Source organism: Erpetoichthys calabaricus, chromosome 1 (genome assembly GCF_900747795.2).
Source record: "Erpetoichthys calabaricus chromosome 1, fErpCal1.3, whole genome shotgun sequence".
In the NCBI taxonomy this organism is placed as follows: Eukaryota; Metazoa; Chordata; class Cladistia; order Polypteriformes; family Polypteridae; genus Erpetoichthys; species Erpetoichthys calabaricus.
Window position 1 is genome coordinate 330,207,176 of NC_041394.2, and position 22,179 is coordinate 330,229,354.

The following is a 22,179-nucleotide window of genomic DNA, read 5'->3' on the forward strand; positions in this document are numbered from 1 at the left end:
CACAAGTTTTGGGCTAAATTGTGCACGTTATCGTTGTCACGATAAGCTTCTGCTGTCGGTATTTAACGAATGCCCATGATCCAGTTATTTGATAATAGGCGTTTTGGTCATAGAGCTGTGTTTAGAAAATAAGAAAAAAATTGTGTCGTGGAAAATGTGGCATTGCGCGAACACAACTACTGTCCTTGATATTTCCTTGATATTTTCTACCTGAAAAAAAAATCTGCTCACTGAAAGAACTCCGCGGCACGAGCTCGGTGTATTTATTATGTTTAGTTCGCTTGAAAGTTTTGACTTAGAAACGCAACCGACCTAACCGTAAATTAGAGTGACGAATCTGAATCAGATCAAATCAAACGGACTAGGAGGGTGAAAACATCTTTAGTGCAATTCCTAGGAGTAATTCCGGGACGCTTGATAAAATACGGACCCAGTTCTTAAAACAAAACTGTATTTTTTCTGATAAATAAAGTTACTACACAAGTTTGATTCCCCACGCACACCACTTTATATCACTCATATGCAGTCCAATCCTGCATTGTACAAACAGTTGCTTCTCCCCCACTTCGATATTAAAATTAAATTTAAAAAACGTCATAGGTTAATTCTCACGCTGCAAGGGAAATACCGTAAAAGAGGTAACGTTTCGGCTGTACAGCCTTCATTAGGTGTGCCCGACTTAGAATTAAACCTATTCCATCACTGTATATCATGTATAAAAAACACTAGGGGTTAGTGAGAACAGTGCATGATCTGGACTAGCTGTGAATCATATATAATCCCTCAAAACACAAAAATACCCCTTTAAACCGAAAAGCTCCACAACTGATATACTGTTCGTTGCGGTTAATAGAGATTAAGAAGTGGGGAGAAATAGTCGCTTTTCTCATACAAAAACAGAAAAAAGGCACACATCGCTCTCAGTGCCCTGTGAACTGTGGAATGGCGCCACCATTCCCCCCCCCCTTCTCGCTTTCATTCAGTAAATAATTATGTACCTTTTAACGTTCAAAACCGGCTTCTTCGGTCACGTCGACGACACCAAGCAGACACTTAAACTGCCTGTTCAACATTGCTGCCGTGGGAGCATGTCGGCTGCGCTCTTTCTGGATGAGACGTTCACCAAATATCTGGGGGGGTTACAAGATGTGAAATATTGGGAAGCCCGTTTCTATCAGAAGCAAACCTGTATACCTTTGCCATGGTATTTCTTCAAGTCTTCCCGCTTGGCTGCCTCGTCCTTTCTTCCCCACAAGCTGCCAACGCAGCCGCTAACTGACACCGTTGTAGCTCTGGCTAGATGGGGGCACTTTACTTAGTTTGTGGAGACCGGGGTTTCTTCTATATTCCATTCATTTTACTTAATTTGTGGAGACAGGGGGTTCTTCTATAGTCCCAGCAAAATTAATAACGACACTGAATCAAGCTTCGGTTTTCTTACGGGAAAGTCTGTATCAGAGACGGAAATAGACGGTTTTCCATTTAAACAACAACAACAAGGCCTGGACAAAGAAAACGAAGCATCATTGAACAATGCTGCGACACTCCTTGTATGATTTGGAAAATTACTGTAAGGAAAACAGAGTGACGTTTAGCTGATGTAGTAACTTAAGTTACACTACGAATAAATGGGTAAAAAAAATTTGCTGCCGTACATACACGTGGAGTATCCCAGCTTCCGTTTACGTCGCTCCACCTGATAACCAATCTGATTGCATCTTTATGTCTCACGGTTTGAAGGGCCGGCCGCAGCGCTGCCAATCATATTGCGTCTTTAATGTCACATGTTATAGGCCGTGGCTGTCCGCACGACAACAAATCAGAGTGCAGTTTTATGTCACATGGTTAAGTAGTGGCGAGCCGCTGGACAGCCAATGAGAGTGCGGCTTTCGACACACGCCCCCAACAGAGTGAAGCCCTCGTAAATTCTCATATTTTATCTAGAAAGTATGTACGTTTTACATTTGGGCTTAGAAAAACACGAGGAATCAAACTTCGTGCATGGAGAAGCATACGGAAGAACAGGATAAAAATAAACAGTTAAGTGCCTTTTTAACCTGTGCAAAAGTCAAGGTTTTAGCGGACAACATCCTTAATAGAAATGTACTTTTCTTGGTGTAATTGTAATGCGAAGGCACCTAAACGTTATTAAGCTAACTTAATTGATTCTAGTAACGCTAAATACTGTGTAGTTCTGCAGTTTTCGTTTATACTTTAATAATATATCCTTCCATCCATTATTCAACCCGCTATATCCTAACTACAGGGTCACGGGGATCCGCCGGAGCCAATCTCAGCCAACAAAGGGCGCGAGGCAGGAAACAACCCCCGGGCAGGGCGCCAGCCCACCACAGGGCACATACACACGAAGCACACACTAGGGACAATTTAGAATCGCCAATGCACCTAACCTGCATGTGTTTCGACTGTGGGAGGAAACCGGAGCACCCGGAGGAAACCCAGGCAGACATGGAGAGAACATGCAAACTCCACGCAGGGAGGACCCGAGAAGTGAACCCAGGTCTCCTAACTGCGAGGCAGCTGGGCCACCGTGCCGCCCTTTAATAATATAGTTTCGGTTAAATACATTTTCTTTATAAATACTATATATATATATATTTCTGCCTTACGTCTTGACATTTAAAACTTATATTAACCTTCTTTTTTTTTTTTGCAATTGCAAACTGGGCGTCAAACAGCCCCAAGTAGTAGTAGTAGTGTTGCCAAAGCTCAATATGATGTTCAATCAGACTTGTGCATTTTATTTTCAGATGTACAATTCTGTCATAAAAATTGAACGAACTCTAACTGTGACCCTGTGCAGAAAACGGTGCTGTCTTTACCAGTGTCCGTTGTATCCCGTGGGCAAGTACCTGAAACTTTTCATGGGCACAACTACATTTTGAGGGGCACTAAAAATCAGTATTACACACAAGTAAGTAGAAGTTATTTTACCTTAATTTAGAAAATATGTCAGCTTACATATGTAGTGGTACTGACTGTTATTTTCTTTTTTTTTTTAAAGCTTTTCAAATATGTTTACGCAGTCTGGATCACAGACAATAATCTCCCTATCATTGCTACTTGTGTACAAAGACAAGAACATCAGTGTTATGTTTTAAAAGAACACGACTATGACAAGTGTGACAAGTTTCAGGTCAGTGCAATAGCATTGTGTCAATTATCATACAACTGTTTTGGAAGAAGGTCTTTCTGGAACTTGAATTAATGTAAATTTTATGAAATTTAAAAAATATATGAGAATCATAATTTCACTAAGTAATCTTTGCATTGAGCCACCTGTTAACAGGAGGTGTTTTTTGAGGGTAGTAAGATGGACAAGTAAATATTAATAAAAAGTAAAAGGTGCCCATCTTGTCTCTGCAAACAAGTCTTATTTTATGTGTAGTGGGCATAAAGTTGACTTAATACAGATTTATTACATGTTTTATTACCCATCTTACAGGATATCTAGTTATCCGAAAACTTGTAGCAGCCTGTCTGTGGTTAGTAGATACTGCTGATGAACTGAAAGGCACTGTGCGGGAGCCATTGTTTGTAAATATGGATTTAGAGAGAGCTGAGGGAGTCTTTGAAATGTGGGAGAAGGGTGAAGACATAAGATTCTCTGTTTATATTTAATTTTCAATATCAGTAGGACATGAACAAGTGCCTGTCTGAACTGCATGATAAAAAGAGATTGTGTCTTCATGCCCAAGTCCTGAGCAACAGTGATGATAAATATTCTGAAAAGGAGTCCAAGTAAAGGTGAGTGACCTGCACTCTGGCGGTTCAGTGACTGCGGCCCTCTCACTTGGCCCATCTTCCTTATTGTAAATATGCAAATACTGTCAGAATTGCTTTTTCAGATATTTCACGACAACTCATTTTACTTGCAGATAGTGTGGTGGTGTTAAATGTTCTCTTTTTTCAAACGATTGCATTGATTTGTTCAAAATGGTTCTTGATTTTGTGTGTTTATAATGCACAGATGTTTGTGAAATAGTTTACTGTACACTGCTATCTGATTATGCACTTTACACTAAGAAAAAAATAACACTGGAATCTGTTTTAACCCCTAAGCACTGCTCCAAAGAATTTTGTGGCTTTTCTGATAAAGCAGTTCTGATCTGTTTCTTTTGTCACTCACTACGTTTTTTTAATGCTTCAATAGCATTACACATCAAGAACCTTTTAGAGTGATTTATTCCAATTAATTTCAGACTCAAGTACGTTGTGAAGGACAGCTGGGTCCCATGCCCGGCAGGGACGCCCCTGCTGCATCTATTCCTGGGGAGCCACCATGGGCAGCTCAGTACCTCCCCCGGGATGCTTGGTGGCAGCCTCCCTGGTGGACGATGATTCCCCAACCTGGCACAAGGCTCCATGGGAAGCCTGCTTGGGGGCTTGGATGGCCGCCAGGGGGAGCTGCATGGACTTTCCAGCAAAGCTGGTCGACTCGTCAGCCCCACCCGGAGGGTCAATTAGGACCAGGTAATCAAGCACCTGGTACGCCTCCGGGTGGGGTATAACAAAGGCCAGCCACCACCACTCGAGAGAGCCAGTCGGGAGGAGTGGTGGTGCTGAGGTAGAGAGAGAGAGAGAGAGAGAGAGAGAGAGAGAGAGAGAGAGAGAGAGAGAGAGTGAGAGAGTGTGTGTGTGTGTGTGTGTGTGTGTGTGTGTGTGTGTGTGTGTGTGTGTGTGTGTGTGTGTGTGTGTGTGTGAGAGTGTGTGTGTGTGTGTGTGTGTTAGTTGTGATATATTCAAGAAGTGCTTTTGGGACTGTGTTGGGCCTGTGGGACACGGGGAAGGCGTGCCCCACGGCTGAAGAAATAATAAAGAGTCTTTATTTAAGTACGTGCCTCTGCCTGAGTCTGTGCCGGGTCGGGCGCTATAAAGCGCCTTTTACAACGTTTACATAAAAATTACTAAATTTGTAGATACCACTCTTGTTTATAGCCAGATATTTGTAAAAGTAAGCTTGAAAAATAAACATTCATGCAACATGGACAGGTTTTAGTGAATGGCAATAATTACAATAAAAATAAATGGAAGTGGGCCATATTTCCTGACATAGAATACTTTAAGCTTTATAGTGGAGTAGTGCTTTAAAATGGCAGACCTCCAAGATTTAAGCCAAACTGTGTAATTAGACAGAGTTGTCCAATTTTCTCATGTCCATTTCAAGTTGCTGCTGTGCTTTTCGCTGCATTTGTCACTAATACAAATTACAGACCTGTATTGTTGATTCCAACATTAAAGGTTTAGGCTCAAGTTTTACAGCAGGATGCCCTCCTTGATGTTAACCCTCTCTATTTACCTGGACTGGGTTACCAGTGCCAGCTGGGTTTGCCCCTTGTTGGCTTAGTTTTGAAGGAAAAGGGTCAGATGGGTCAGGAGGTGCTGGACTGGGATGGATGGAAAGGCATCAGCAGGTACATAGACACGACATAGAAGTGGGAAGAGATGAAGAGGCAAAAAGAAGTTTGTTGATGAACAGATAGTCACCAATCAGTGACACTATAAATAGACAATCTTCCTTTTTTCTGTAATGGATAGTAAGTTATATCATTAAACTTCGTAGAATGTTACTCCAGGGTATCCTATATACACAAGAATATCAATTAATTATGAACTATTACCCATTAAAGACTGAGTCACCTCATTTGTGATAAAATCATTCTCCTATGAATATACATACATAGTCAAATGTGCTCAGTCCAGTTCAGAGTCACAAAAGCCTGAGCCTTTCCTTTCAGCACTGGACATAAGACAGGAAACAATTCTGAACAGGGGATCAGTCCATCAGAGGGGTCACTCTGCCACACACCAACACTCAAACAGGGGTCAGTGTGGAACAGCTGATTTACTTAACCTGCACATCTCGAGGGACTGTAAGGGGAAAGTACAATGCGTAGGGGAGACATGCAAACTTTATACAGATAACAAACAGGCACAGTTATCGAACCTAGATCACTGTCTGTAAAGTGGCAGATTATCTGCTGATCACAATTCAAATGAAGTAAAATTACTCAAACTGCCATTTCACATGGCAGTAACACTTGATGTTCTTTGAATTTTCATTCTGTTATAGAAAATACATTCCCCTCAGGAATTAATACAGTATAAAAGAAAAAAATGATGGATGACCTTGTGCCTCTCAACAGATTTGACATTAGGAATCCAAATTCTGCTTACCAAAGTAAATGGCATTTTAAGACTTGCTAAACTGCCCCCTGTCATTGTATGTTGATAATTTAGTTATGAAAAATGTCAAAATGCTAAAAAAATATAAATGAAAGAACAACAGTTATTATATTAGTAAATCTGTCTGAATACATTTAAGTGAGTGTAGTGGTCTTATTTTTGAATTTCTCATGTTGAACAACACTTTCAAAATTATTTGGATCAGGTAATTTCCATCTAGTCCAATTTTTCAGTGGAATTTCTTCCCCTATCCTATTTCTAAAATTGGGACACTTAAATTATCACTGCTTGGCAAGTGTAATAATACCAGTACTTTCCAAATTTTATAAATGTTTAACTCTTGGTCACTTATGTTGAAATAAAATTTCTCTTTCAATTTTTTTTCGTCATCTGTGAATAACCAAGATACAGTATACAAAATGAATCTTGATCCATACTACTTAATACAAATATATTTACTATTAGTCATTCAGTTTTTAAGCTCAATGACACAGCTGTATAACTAGTCTGAAGTTTTACTAGTTCATAAGATTCTGATGTCCTAAACCATTTTCCCCTTAACAGCTTTTTATATGATACAGTTGATAAATTCATCCGTTAAAAACAGAAAGATTAGCGCCTTCTTTCAGTGTAATTTAGTGATTATTCCTTACATCCTGGCTAATTGGAGAGGTTTTCTTGCAAGTACAGAATGAACAAATGTTTGGTGTTTATCAAAGAAATATTATAAATATTTACCTTTATAAAGAAAGACAAGTATGACTTAAGCTAATTCATAAATATTATCCTTTCAAAAAGTTATCTTCTTAAATAATACACTACCGTGGCTGTCTGTTTGTCTGTCCAAGATTTTAAATCGCCTGTAGCTCGCAAACCGTTTGACCTATTGACCTGAAATCAGTCAGCCATTTTCCAACCCACTATATCCTAACACAGGGTCACGGGGGTCTGCTGGAGCCAATCCCAGCCAACACAGGGTGCAAGGCAGGAATAAATCCCAGGCGGGGCGCCAGCCCACCACAGTGACCTGAAGTTTGGTACACATATACTACATGACGTCTACTGTCCGCTTGGGGTTTGCTTCCAGGGTCCTCCCTGCGTGGAGTTTGCATGTTCTTCCCGTGTCTGCGTAGGTTTCCTCTGGGCGCTCCGGTTTCCTCCCACAGTCCAAAGGCATGTAGGTTAGGTGGATTGGCAATCCTAAATTGTCCCTATTGTGTGCTTGGTGTATGTGTGCCCTGCGGTGGGCTGGCACCTGCTCGGGGTTTGTTTCCTGCCTTGCACCCTGTGTTGGCTGGGATTGGCTCCAGCAGACCCCGTGACCCAGTGTTAGGATATAGCAGGTTGGATAATGAATGGATGGATAGAATCAGCTCCTGGCAGTGGCCAGCAGGGCGGCTGTGCGGCACATGTGTACGGGCGCCGTTGTCATCCCTACCACCTTCACTGTTACTTCTCCTACCTCTTTATATCTTAAATCATTCTTGACTTATTAATCAGTTTTAACACAAGAAGATGCCGATGAAAGAATAGAAGAAATGGGCCGCTAGGGTGGAGAAAAGAAGAGCTGCTCAGGAAGCAGCAAGCGCATCAACCTCTGAGCAAACAAATGGTAAACGTACAGAGAAAGAAAGAGGATGAAAACTAGAAGTCAAGTGTATTCACTGCACGTTATTGTGCAGTCCGCCGTTACTGGTTTTGTATAATGAAGGAAAACATTGGAACTGCGTTTTTTTTTTTTTTGTGCATTTTAACCACAATCTTCTCTACTTCTATTTTATGAATGTACCTTTAATAATACAGTAGTAATATTTTTATTTATATAGCACATTTGCCACGCTCAAAGCACTTTATGCAAACAGTTTTTTTTAGGGATTTTATCTTAAATGATTTTCTCTGCTCTTTAAAGATGTGCTTAAAGAAATCTGCTCGTTTTTCTTGCAAAACATCACAATCTCAAATGTAAATTTAATGATAAAATAACCATTCATTAAAACAGGTCAAGCTATAAATCTGTTAAACCCAAGAAATTGTTAAATCTGTTGTTATTTACTTTGTTATATTTTTCATTGCTTTCTAAGTTTTGAATTTTTATAGTATTAATGAAATCATTAAAAAATAATGGCATAGGGAACTATTTTTCTGGATATTAGTCTAATAACGGAGTAGAGAGAAGTACTTTTATTTCAGAAAATACCTATTTGTTATTTCATGGAGAGGCATTAATTACAGCATATGTAAAACTTTTATTTTGACAACCCATTTTCCGCTTGTGACGTCAATTATTTGCGCCAAAGATCTGTGCATTTTGATCAGTGGAGCAGAGCAGCGGAGGTCCGTGTCACAGTGACAGAGTCTCTTGCGTTTATGTCGCTCTGATTGACTTTTTTTTCTTCTTCCAGTGGAGTTTAAGCGTAACCATAAATATCTACGAGTGTAACACGTGCAGTACTGCCATCTACTGGACAGAGGAAGAATTTTCTTTGGTTGCTCTGTAGTGAGAAGTTAAACAAAATGACACCGTTTATTGGCTAACTAGAAAGATTACAATATGCAAGCTTTCGAGGCAACTCGGTCACCTTCTTCACGTAACACGTAACTTCTCACTAAATCCATAATGGCTAACACGGTACAACACCCTAGTACTTTGGTTGCTCTCAAATGCCTCCCTCAAAGCCACTTATTGTATAATACAGCGTTACTCAACCTGTATCCCCTCTGGGCCCAGTTTTACCCTTTTAAGTACATTGATGACACACAGGCAACTAAATAACGGAAGGTTAAAGGGCTTGGGGGTTCACCCTTGGTGAAGCAAGCATAGTTAAAAAATTGGGGAAAAATATTGTACAGTGTTGTCAATCTCTTCGGTGGGCCTGGTGTTGCAGCATCTCAGTAGTTGAAACTGCTTTGTCATGACCCAGAAATACCAGCCTTTGTCACGACCCAGTGGTTGACAAAGACTGGAATAATGTATCCAACAATGCATTCTCAAACAATTTAACACTATGTAGCATAACATTGTCGTTCCACAGAAAATCCCTACATCGCACAGATGGGATGTGGCAAAAGGTAGGAGCATGGCCAGGGCTCTCTGGTCTAGCTGTGGACACTCTTTCACCACTCAAACCTGAAATGCACACAAGGTCTTGGACTTGAACTGGGGCTTTGTTGTTGAAGCAGAGGTCAATCACTTCAGTAGCAACTGTTCCTGTTCTGTTCTACAGGGCTCAGATCAGCATGTAGCATTGTACTGAAACAGTTACTGATATAGCCATATTGTAGAGTATCCTTCACTGAAAAAAAGTTCTGAAAATATTTTTACTTTCTCACATGGAATCACGGTGCAGATTATTGAGGTCAGTAAGTCATTTCAAGCTCTCAAATGAGTCAACATTCCCCTCTAAACGTTAATATTTAACATTATACATAGTTATTGTCTGTTTTTTCACCTGTATTATTATCATTCTTTAATTTAATATTATTTATTGTATCAGTATGCTGCTGCTGAAGAATGTGAATTTCCCATTAGGGATTAATAAAGTATCTATCTATCTATCTATCTATCTATCTATCTATCTATCTATCTATCTATCTATCACTTGTTGTCCAAGACCTTCAGATTCCTTGTGAAGGATGTAATTGTATCTGCAAGATGTGTTTTAGTGCCCTGCTGTGACTCTAGCTTTTTTTGTTGCTCTAGCTGGAGGTGAAAATATCGTACCCAAGCCACAGCGACTCAAAGGCAATATGCTGCATATCGTATAGAAGGAGCACTGCTACACATTTCATCTCAACAAATGGGCTTTTGGGGGTAAAGGGGGGCTGTCACCATTGGGTTTGTAGTGAGTCAGTGTTTATTAAGAATGTCCACTCCACATAAATAGCTCCAACATTGCCCATATCAAGTTACTCTGCATGCATGTCACTGAGAACTTCACCTGGAGCCTCAACTACTGATCTATCATCAAGAAAGCACAACAGTGGCTTTAGTTCCTTTAGTCCCCCACCCTCCATCTTCACCATGTTTTACAGAGGTGTTCTAGAGAGAGTGCGGACTAGCTACATCACGGGGTAGTATTAGTTCTGTATTTAGGGAGTGAAATAATCTATTTTTATATTTCGCTCTGTACTTGTACTATTGTATTGTATTCTTAGGTGGCCATGTTAGATTGGCCATCTAGATCTGTGAAGAAGATTTCTTGTGTTCTCTTTTATGTATTGTATTTACCCCATTTTTGACAAACATTACATGCCCAGGGGTCACTCTGAATTGCATTTCTTCCATTTTTTACCCCTACAAGGGTATTTTTTCCTTGTCTTCTTAGGTAGTCAAGGCAGGGGTGCTGTTGAAAAACAGGGCCTGTCAAAGCCCATTGTGGACCTTCTTGTGTGATTTTGAGCTATACAATAAATAAATTGTTGTATTGGAACTGTAGTCCTGTGAGTCATTAGTTACTGCAGAGAATTGTTAAGGCATCTGTGGACATCATTGGAGTATCTCTCCCCTCCATACAAGACACCTACAGCACACACAGTCTTCACATGGTGTCCACCATTGTGGCTGACCCCTCAAACCTAGCACATAGGCTGTTTGAATGCTTACCATCTAGCAGATGTTATCACAAGATCCAAGCCAGATCACCCATACTGTGTAACAGTGTCTTCCTCAATCAGGGCTAGCTTAACTATTAGGCAAAATAAGCCTATGATTAGGGCATCACAGATCTACTATAAAAGAAAATCTTGAGACGAGATGAGACTTTTTCCAAGAGATTTTCTCAAGTCCCGTCCTCCTCTCAACCATTTCAGGTTAACGGCCCACACCCACGGACCTCTTATTCGTGTGAATGCTTTTGTCAGACACAATTCCTGCACTCTCAGCTCTTATAAATGTTTACGTTTTCCTCATTTTAAGACATTTATGAAAAGTCCTCGGTTTCATCCTTTAAAGAAGCTTTTCTGGACAGTATTTTTAGACATACAATCTATTTGTTTCCTTCATTGTAGTCCTTTTCTGGAGAATAATTTTATACATGCTAGATGACAATTCAACAACTAAGCGAAGAAGAAAGGGCAGCGCGTCGAAAAGAGGCCCAAAAATGTTGGAGAGAAAAGAATTTAAAAAAGAACAATAATAATCTAATTGCAAATTTGGAAAATAAGGAAAGTAATAGTCAGCCCGGACCAAGTGGAACTGAAAACCTAGCAGGTCCAAGCGGGGTTGGAAATAAAAGACAAAGAGTAGAAGACAAAGTAGAATGTCATAAAGAGGTTCAAAAACGTTGGCGCGATACACATGCAGAGCAGGTTAGAGATAATGGAAATGCTAAAATCCGAACGTCTCAAAAAACTGATAGTAAAGATCACATTCGCGCTAACATGCGGAAATTATTACTCAGTGAAATAACGGAACAGCAAAAAGAGATTGAATATATGGACATAGGTGATATGACAGAAGTACAGTATGTAGATATTGTTCAGCTTTAAAGTTTAAGTTAAAACTTGTAGATCTTCTAATTTGTGTTGCCATCAGGGAAAAGTAGTGTTTCTTCTCAATGAAGAGGCATATCTGCAAGAATTAAAAGATTTGTTGTTTGGTGAAAGTGAAATCCACAAACACTACAGGCAAAATATCTGAATCTACAATCATTTTTTGACATTCACATCATTCAATGCTCAAAATGTAGATTTACACGATTCTGAACCATATGCTATGAGAATCTGCGGCCCCGCAACAATTAAAGCTACTACAAGTTTCATTTGGAAGAAACCACAATTCAGTCAGGTTTATATTTATGATCACGGAGAATTGATGCAACTTAGAATCAAAAGAGTTAAACGATCGAACGTATTAGAAATTCTACAGCCAATAATGGATACAAATCCATACGTCCAAAAGTATTGCACCTTACACAAAATTTATCTGCAAAACACAGACAAAGACGTTTTCTTAGATTTCTATATGAATCCGAAAGATCACGGTCTCATTTATAATAAACCCACATGTGACTAATTGTCAGAGATAATAGTTTCGAAAGATGCAGATACCAAAGACAGAGTTGAAATTCGTGTTTATCGCCTTTGCTTTTCCCTGATGGTGAAACAGAATGGTCATATAATATGAAACACACAAATTCGGATAAATACATAACACACACAATATTTCGGGTCAAAATTAGCAATACGTTCCAATGTATTTAACACAGTTTTGTCATCTCAACATCTATCATAACATTACATCATTCATGCGTGCCTAAAAGTCAAAGCTAGTCATCTCTTCTTTATTAAATCGAATCAAGCAAAACTTAGAAGGGAACATATGCAAGGTCTCATTGATCATGAACAAAATTCAAATATCAATAGTTCAGACAAATTCAAAATAGGTAAAGCAGTAATATTACCATCATCATATCAAGGTAGTCCAAGAGCATTGCAACAGTTATATCATCAAGCAACGCCAATATCCAGAACTATCGGTCGGCCAGATTTACTTCTTACAATGACTTGCAATCCACAGTGGCCAGAAATTCATCGATTCTTGAGAACAATGCCACCGGCTACTTTGGCTCTGGATATTCCAATCTGTTTAAGTTGTACATCCGCTTACCCATACGCGAGTGGCAGAGACGTGAGGTGGCTGGTGCATAGCGCCTGCCGGGGGGTTGGCGAGCGGAGCGAGCAGGGGGCACAGCCCCCTGTAGTGTGTGTGTGTATGTGTATATATATATATATATATACACTAGCTGTCCCTCGTGGCTCCACCCACATAGTAGTGAAACGGGACAAACTTTAAAAATCAATAAAAGAAATGTAATTCTGGCCAAGCAGAAGGTGGGTACATTCCAATGTCAAACGTTGCCACTGTAGCTGATCGTGTTCAGCTCTGAACAGAGCAGAGCGTCCCCCGTGTGGTGAGAAGAGCATGTGGCCGTGATATCTCTGCCAATCAGCAGCTACCCTCTAAAACACATGTAGCTGTGCTCTCTCTCTCTCTCAAAACCGTCAAACGTTACTCCTTAACAATCTGTAGATGATAATGTCTGTTGAACAAACAGGTATCGCTAGCTAAGCAGAGGCAGGGTACACTCCAACACATGGCGAGAGGTAGAGCAAATCAAATGGAGGCTGGTGCGTGAGAGAGGAGGGCCCTGCCTGGCTCCCTACTCTTGAGGTCCCGCTTCCCCCTCCCTTCAGCCCACAACCTGTCTCTTGGATTGGTGTGACTAAATCAGTGCTGTAACCGTATATTAGCATTATTTAGCATTATGAGAGAAGTCGCAAAATGAACCGGAATGTTCAAGCAAATAATAGAAAACAATCCAATCTAAATCCATTAAGTTGTTCTCGCGTGAAAAGTGGATGGACAGAAAGACAGACGTTTTATTTTATATAGGGGTGTTTTCTTGCTCCTACTCTGTTCAATGCTTGTATGGACTGGGTGTTCGACAGGGTCAGGGGGCATCTGTTGGTGAAGAAAGATTCACGGATTTTGACTTTGCTGACGATGCTGTGATCTTCGCGGAGTCAATGGAGGCTCTGATCGGGGTGCTCAAGAGACTGAGTGAGGAGTCTGTGTGTCTGGGCTTGTGAGTGTCCTGGAGAAAAACCAAGATCCAGGCCTTTAATGACCTCTTGGGCACAGCTATCATCAGTGTGTCTGTCTGTGGAAGGTGTGTCGACCTTGTCGAGATGTTTACTTAGCTTGGTAGTTACATTCATGTCTCTGATGACTCTTCCTATGAAGTCAGTAGATAGATTGGGAGAGCATGGAGGGTCATGTGGTTGCTGGAAAGGGGTGTGTGGTGCTTCCGATATCCATGCAAAAGGACGAAGGTGTAGGTCTTTAGAGTCCTGGTGCCTCCTGTCTTGCTATATGGTTGCAAGACATGGACGCTATCTAGTGACCTGAGATGAAGACTGGACTCCTTTGGTACTGTGTCTCTCTGGAAAATCCTTGGGTACCGTTGGTTTGACTTTGTGTCGAATGAGCGGTTGCTCATGGAGTCCCGAATGAGGCACATTACCTGCATTGTGAGGGAGCGTCCATTACAGCACTACGGCCACGTGGCGCGATTCCCCGAGGGTGATCCAGCTCAAAGGATTCTCATTGCTGAGGACCAAAGTGGCTGGACCAGGCCAAGGGGTTGCCCACATAACACCTGGCTGTGGCAGATAGAGGGTAATTTCTGGAGGGTGGGACTGGACCGCATGTCTGCCTGGGGGGGTGCCAACCGGGATCCCGAGCTGTTTCATCATGTAGTGGGGGCGGCAATGTGCTGTACCAGTGCATGCTCCCCAACTTGACTTGACCTGAAAATACTTCTGCTGCCGAGCCTTCTTAGAGATGGAGGTGGTGTTAATGTCACAGCTGAGAGTGCTTGAGCACAGAAATTTGAAGAATTCCACCTTATTGGCTATAAAATCATTATTTACTAGAGGAAGAGATTGTAACACCTGTTTGCTAGAGCAATTTGCCAATTCCACTGTCTTCATAGTATTGAGAACCAGGATATTTGTAGCACACCAAGGCACTGCTGTTTCATTACCTTTAAAGGTTAGTCATTTTGAATTGAAGACAGCATTCTTGACCAATGAATGAGGGGGAACACACACACACATTTTGCATATCTTCACCATACAAATGGGATGTCACATATGTAAGTTATGTGACACAAATTAAGGGAGAAATTAAAGGAAGAAAGGAAAAATTAAAGGAAAGGAGAAATTAAGAAAGAAAGAAATTAAGGGAGAATTTTTTTTTTCCACTCATGGACGTTTTTTGCATTGTTTGCTGTTGTCCAGCATTGGACACCATAGTGTTTTGTTCTGTGAGGAACGTTATGATGTCCTTTCTCCACAAAAACAGATTAAAATTTTTTTTTGGCCACCCCTACAAACTACATGGGGTAAGAAACATTTAAATAAAATATCACCGTTGGGTGGAGTGTCCTAACCCTTTAAACATCATACCAGAACCAGAAAACAAGCAAGGAGCCTGTGGTCATTCTCTTGTGTTTTATAAATATGTAAGGAATCCTTCATGTGCTGCTAAGTAAATAACATTCATCACAAAATACAACAGAATTTAAGGGGAAATGGAAATTCTGAGTAAGTAGCCAACTTCAGCCTCTCGATCAGAGCTGAGATCAGATTAAGACTAAATGGCTTCTTTATTTACAGGTTTCTGTTATTGGATTGCATGCAGCACACTTTTGTTTTCTGCTCGACTGTGTGATTGAGCCCATGCCTTACACTCAGTGCTACTGGGAAAACAGTAATGCCAGTATCTGTACATCAATAAGATAAGTATTATGTTAGGTTACTCGTTACTTTAAAAAGTAACCCAATTATGTAACGCATTTTACTTTTAATGCTGCTAGATTGTGGTGTTCAGTTTAGCACTGTACTTTCAGCTGATCAACATAAGTTTAGCGATTTCTGAAATATTGAAACAGATAATTTCATAATACAATCGTCCAAGCATTTGCCTCAGGAAGCTGATCTTGTGGACACATCTACCTATGGCTGCTGAGAGTTTGTGCAAAGCTAACACATGCGCAGGTGAAAGAGAGAGTGCAACGGACATAAGTGGACTGCAAATTGTATCCCGATTAAGTTTTCATGGCCACATAATCAGGTTACTCCTGTCTGTTCGCCCCATTTCTCTAAACCAGTGGTCTCAAACTCCAGTCCAGGAGGACCACCGTGGCTGCAGGTTTTCATTCGAACCCTTTTCTTAATTAGTGACCTGTTTTTACTGCTAATTAACTTCTTTTGCATTAACTGTACTTGACTTGCTCTTGAAGACTCAGCCCCCTTAATTGTTTCTTTTCCTTTAATTAGCAGCCATACAATAAGGAGATACAAAATGAGCCAAAACAACTGGTGTCCATCACACAATAGAGGAAAACAACAATTTCAGAAATGTCTGCTGTTGCACAATGAGAGCAGCCATAGAATTAAAGAATGGGTTTAATAAACGACAAGACTCGGCGCCTGATTAAGCAACTGGTTGGAGTTTGAGGCCCTGACTGAGTTATCTTCTGTCGGCTCACTCACCTCACATTTCATTTCGGTTTGGGTGCCATTTAAGGAAAGAGATGAAGCAATTCAGATGAGCAAATCTTACAAAAACAAGTAAATTAAAATGAATTCAAAAGAAGTTAATTAGCAGCAAAAACAGGTCACTGATTAAGAAAAGGGTTAGAATGAAAACCTACAGCCACTGCGGCCTTCCAGGACTGAACTTAGAGACCTCTGCTCTAAACAGAATAAGGGTTTACATGGTATGTGGGGGGGCTGCACGGTGGCGCAATGGGTAGCGCTGCTGCCTTGCAGTTGGGAGACCTGGGGACCCGGGTTCGCTTCCCGGGCCCTCCCTGCGTGGAGTTTGCATGTTCTCCCCGTGTCTGCGTGGGTTTCCTCCGGGCGCTCCGGTTTCCTCCCACAGTCCAAAGACATGCAGGTTAGGTGGATTGGCGATTCTAAATTGGCCCTAGTGTGTGCTTGGTGTGTGGGTGTGTTTGTGTGTGTCCTGCGGTGGGTTGGCACCCTGCCCGGGATTGGTTCCTGCCTTGTGCCCTGTGTTGGCTGGGATTGGCTCCAGCAGACCCCCGTGACCCTGTGTTCGGATTCAGTGGGTTGGAAAATGGATGGATGGATGGTATGTGGGAGCCTAGTTTTGTATAAGCTTTTTTATGTTTTGTTAATTTGAAGATATGTTAAATTTATTTCATAGTTCAAGATTAGTTTATGCATTAAGAGAGGCAGATAATGATACAGTATTAATGGGGTATTGTTTCTTTAAGAAGGGGTGCGTGGATTAACAGGGCAGTGGAAACACACAGTTTTCTTACCGTGTGTGTCTTATGTTTCATTGTGTAACTGTGGAAATATATAACGTGGAAAATAACCGTCATTTGATTTACACAACAACAGAGTGGATAAATGTGAAACGCCATGGACTGGACACGCGTAAGTTACTGCCGTAGCCACACGTTGTTTCGCGCCTAGAAGTCAGGTTTCTGTGAATAACCGAGTTAGTACAGCACATGCAAACATACTGAGTGTCTGCGGCCTTGTGAATGATTTCACAAGCGTTTTCCAACACATCCCAGTCAGCCCAAACACGCAGTCTTGTAATGTTTCAACTCTCTCAGCAGACCATGAGTGTATGGGTGTTCTTTTTCCACTTTTGCTTATAAGTGGATAGCAACGGCAGCGTAAAATGGTCAGAATTACACAGCAGTGTGTGAGGTAAAGGGCTACAGGCGTCCTGTATAGCACAGTAGAAGTGCACAATACGTGGGGTGTCTGCCCGCTCTACAAAGTACTGTTAGATCCAGCAGAAGAGACATAGCAGGCTGCTATTTGATTTTTGTAGTTTTATTTTATCCTTCCTTGATATTGTTATTTTTAAACAATTTTTGAATTGCCAGTTGTTCAGGATGTTATAAGTGCACTTTCTTTTTTTCAGCATGCACCTGGGTGTTTTTCTGATATGTTCTTTTCTCTATTCTTGAGTCTGTATATTATATAATAGCATAATCTGCAACATATATTGAAGTGCATTTTGCAAGAAAGTGAATTGAACTCTCTTGTAGTCAGAGGTTATAGTATAGAAAGCAAAGTCAAATTCATTTTAAGTGACTTTTCCTATACATCTTGATTCCTCTATTTGTTTATCCCTTTGACGTAATCTATGTTGTTTGAGCCAGCGTCCATTCATCTATCAGCAATTTCCATTTCAAAGTCACCGATCTATCTCAGTGACATCAGGCACAGAGCACCAATACATCTCCAAGCCCTGTCATGGCAGATGAGTTTATAGTCACCAGGTAGCCCAATGTGCCTGTCTTTCAAACTGAAGAAGAGAACCACGAGACCACGGGACATGCAAACTCCACACACACTGTGACCCTTTACTGAAACAAAGTATTCGGGTGGGGATGGGGTCTGACAGCTGCAACTTTTTTAACCCTTCATAATTAATTGAATTTATTTTTATTTAACCAGAGATTAAATTAAACTACTAGGGTTGTCTTGTTATTGTATGCTAGCTTCATTCTAACAGGAATAAACTATTGTACACTAAATTATGATGTCTTCTGTACTTCTTATGTGAAATTGTGCATTTATGTATTTCTGCAGATTTACAAGAAAGCAGCACCTTCTCCTCATCATCATTTCCTCGGGCCTCTCTGCACTGTAGACCACTGCAAAATGACAACATGAAACAAGTCAAATTCAAATCAGAAATGTTATTGCCGACCTCATTGCCATATATTTATCTGCCTTGTGGGAAATTAAAAAGGGTAGATGCTAGCACTACTCAACCTCTGGCGCACAAGGCAAATCCAGTAGCTTTGTATGTTTGCCAGGAGCAGAGAAAAACTTCTGAACAAAAACCTGACACAAAGCAAAAGAGAAATCATACAAGACGGAAACCTTTCCGTTGTTCTGAATGTGAAAAACAGTGGTCCAAAAGTAGCCATTTAAAGGCCCACGAAAGAATTCACACTGGAGAGAAGCCATATTTCTGTCTTGAATGTGGCAAACATTTCTCTTGCAGGAGCAATCTTCAGAAGCATAGAAGAATTCACACTGGAGAGAAGCCATATTGCTGCTCAGGGTGTGGGAAACGATTCTCTTGCAGTAGCAATTTTCAGAAACATACAAGAATCCACACCGGGGAGAGGCTGTATAGCTGTTCAGACTGTGGTAAAGAATTCTTACATAGAAACAATCTTGACGTGCACAAAAGAATTCACATTGGCGTTATGCATGAGGCCCCAGGACTCTGAACAAATCCAAATCGTATTATGTGATATCATCTACTGTTGAATTCTGCTCTGTTCTTGTAATATTTCTATTGCACTATTATATTGTACTGAGGATTACTTGTGTTCTGTTCTGTGTATTGCATTGTATTTACCTTCTTCTCTTTGATACCTACTGCATGCCCAACCTACCTGGAAAGGGGTCTGTCTGTGAAGATCTCTTGCCCAAGGTTTCTTCCATTTTTTTTTTTCTCTACAAGTATTTTTATTTTGGGGAATTTTTCCTTGTCTTTTTAGAGAGTGAAGGCTGGGGGGCTGTCACATCTTGTGTGATTTTGAGCTATACAAAAATAAATTGTATACAAGAAATAAAGGATATGCCATGAGGACTCCCACAAAATCGGAATCCAGAAAAGTAAGGCTGATGTCCAAATTACATTTATTTGCATAGCAGATGCTTATATCCAAAACAACTTACAAAAGTAGAGCTCCTGAAAATAGGGGGACCATGTATAAAAATAGATGTATTTCCTAAACAGCTCATACAATATATTTGGTAAACCCCTTAAATTAAAGGTGACAGTCTACACTTCAGTCACATAATGATTGCTTCATTTCAAGTCCATTGTAGTAGGGTACTGAGCCAACATTATGAAAATTGTGTCACTGTCCAAATACTTCTGGACCTGACTCTATATCAGTCAGGAAAGGGTTACAAAGCAATCCATAAAGATTACAATATGCAAGCTTTCAAGGCATCTCTGTAATTGTAATTGTAATTGATTACATCTTGCCTGAAGAAGGGGCCTGAGTTGCCTCGAAAGCTTACATATTGTAATCTTTTTAGTTAGCCAATAAAAGGTGTCATTTTACTTGACTTCTCACTACATCCATAATGGCTAACTCAGTACAACACCCGAGTACTAAAGCAATCCCTAAAACTGCTGTGAGAGCCATCAGCTCCAAATGGAGGATGGTGGTAAATCTGCCCAGGAGTTGCCAGCCTGGCAAATTTACTGCATAGAAAGCGCGTCTAGGAAGTCACAGAAAAACCCAGGCAAACGTTTAATGGACGGCAGGCCTCCCTCTGCAAAGTTAAACGTCAGTGTCCAAGGCTCCATCCCTAGAAAGACACTGGGCAAACTGAGGTGTCAAACGTGGCACTTTCTGGACCGGTTACATCTTGCATAAAGCTAACCCAAATTTTCACAATAAGAACTTTAAGCCCACAGTCAAACATGGTGGTGGTGCAGCGAGGGTGTGCCGTTTCAGAGCCTGGCTGACTTACCGTAATTGAGGGAAGCAAGAATTTGGCTGCCGATCAGAAAATACTGAAGGATAATGTCCAGTCATTAGTCCATGATCTGAAGCTCAAGAACAATTGGGTTATGCAGCAGGACAACAATCCGAAGCATAAGAGCAAATCCACCTCTGAATGGCTGAAAAAAAAAATGAAATTAGGAATTTAGATTAGCCTAGCCGGAGTCATGACTTGAACCCCATTGAGATGTTATGGCAGGATCTGAAATGGGCAGTTTAGAGCCAAAAACTCTCCAATGTTAGGTTAGGTTTAGGTTAGGTTTCTTTATTTAGTCATGTTTACACAGGAAAACATGAAATGAAATTTGCCTTCTCAGTTGCATCTAATAACAGGTAACAGACAGAATGAAATAAAATGGACAAATAGAAATAAGAAAGGTTAAGGTAAGGCAATTAGATAAAACATATTTATATCAACAACAAAAAAAAAAAAAAAAGGTTACAGGATATATATAAAAACCTTATCTCCGATATTTCTTATTGAAAAGTCGTATGGCACTAGGAAGAAAGGAGTTTCTGGAGCGATTTGTGTGGGTTTTCAAAGTAACTATCCTTCCTGATTTACTGAAGTTTAGTTCTACATGTAATGGATGTCTGTCATCAGTTGAGATGATTTCCAGTTTCTTTAGCATTGCCTTCTGACACACACTAGTCAAATCAAATGTGGCTGCATTAAAACCCCTCATCTCCCCCCTCTCACTGGCGATCTTTCCACTTCACATCAAATCAACATTTGAAAGTGTGGGTTTTAGGCAGGAGTCCAATTCAAGATTAAGAAATGAGAAAGAGAAGTGAGTCCAACCATAACCTGATGAAAAGACTGCCCGGATTATCAGTGCAAAACAAGCAAGCGAGGGATGGAGGCAAGTCTTCATTTCAGAAGCTCAAGCCTGTTTGACTGAACTCGCTCGCCAGCAGTGCACAGGATTCTCTCTGTAATGGTGTCTGAGACCACAGCCACAAGGAGCTCACACAGAGAACAGATTTCATGATGCTGGTTGTCCAAATGTGGGGTGGGAAGACTCATTGCAATTTTTGATAAGCAGTTCAAGTACATGCAGAAGCTCCTTCGTTATTCCAATAAATTCTTTCTCACACAGTCAGATTAATCAATTGCCTTGACTGTTTTTATCATTAGGCCAAATAAAGATTAACAGGAGTGATGTCACAACCATGATCTAAACAAACTCAGGCATGTTAGGAGTAATCGGTGTCACAGACTACTCACAAATGACACTAGACTTTCATGGCAACTGCCAAGAATGCAGCATTTATCAAGCAAACAAAATTCTGCATCAATTAATCGTGCAAAGGTGTGCAACGATAAACTATGGATACCTAAAATTGTTACCAGGTGGCCAAGCGGCACATGTCATGCTGGCATCTTTAACAGCAGGCTGTTCCAGAGGTGCGGCTGGAGACTTGAAATGTGTGACCCAGCGTGTCTTTTGTGCAAACACTTGGACCCCTCTGAACCCTCTAACCGTGCCTTACGGAGCAGCAGTACAATCAACCAGAAGGCCTGCTGCCACATTGAAAGATTATTCAGGGTTAGAGAAAAAGGATGTTCTGCATGGCCTGAGGTGGGGTTGCGAATATCCCCGAGCAATGCCTGTCCACTCATTACTGCACGAGCTTTGCTCCCATAACGTGGCCCTTGACTAAGGAGATTCTCCTTTGCTCTTTTTTCATCGCAGACAAATTAATGGGGTCTTAACAGGACCAGTGCTGCCAGCCAACCAACAAGACAATAATCACAGGTTAACAGTCCTAATCATGATGTGTTCACATATATGCTTAGCACTTCCACGTATGTAACTTTGACACTCAATCATTTTACCTAGCACTTACATACAACGGCACATATATAAAG

At 40.8% G+C, this 22,179-nt stretch overlaps 1 protein-coding gene across 4 annotated transcripts; it reads left to right on the plus strand.

The window, feature by feature from the left end:
• The first annotated feature begins 1,901 nt into the window (after positions 1 to 1,901).
• Positions 1,902 to 19,293, plus strand: LOC114666800 (gastrula zinc finger protein XlCGF7.1-like). 4 transcript variants are annotated; one of them, XR_007934891.1, is made up of 5 exons: positions 1,902 to 2,039; positions 2,772 to 2,935; positions 3,026 to 3,157; positions 3,659 to 3,768; positions 15,388 to 19,293. XR_007934891.1 is itself a non-coding variant. In XM_028821822.2 (5 exons), exons 4-5 carry the CDS (start codon positions 3,735 to 3,737, stop codon positions 19,008 to 19,010), a joined length of 687 nt encoding a protein of 228 aa, XP_028677655.1. In that variant the 5' UTR covers positions 1,902 to 2,039; positions 2,772 to 2,935; positions 3,026 to 3,157; positions 3,656 to 3,734; the 3' UTR covers positions 19,011 to 19,293. The 4 variants fall into 4 exon arrangements, 2 of the variants coding, with proteins under 2 accessions (XP_028677655.1, XP_028677649.1); XM_028821822.2 differs by having other exon boundaries at positions 3,656 to 3,768; positions 18,358 to 19,293; XM_028821816.2 differs by having other exon boundaries at positions 18,358 to 19,293.
• Positions 19,294 to 22,179: the final 2,886 nt, after the last annotated feature.

What these genes read in the sequence shown, in the direction of transcription:
- LOC114666800 (XM_028821822.2), top strand. Translation starts at nt 3,735, where the DNA reads ATGATAAATATTCTGAAAAGGAGTCCAAGTAAAG. An exon ending in GAAAAGGAGTCCAAGTAAAG is followed by an intron (nt 3,769 to 18,357) that starts GTGAGTGACCTG and finishes GTATTTCTGCAG; the next exon opens with ATTTACAAGAAAGCAGCACC.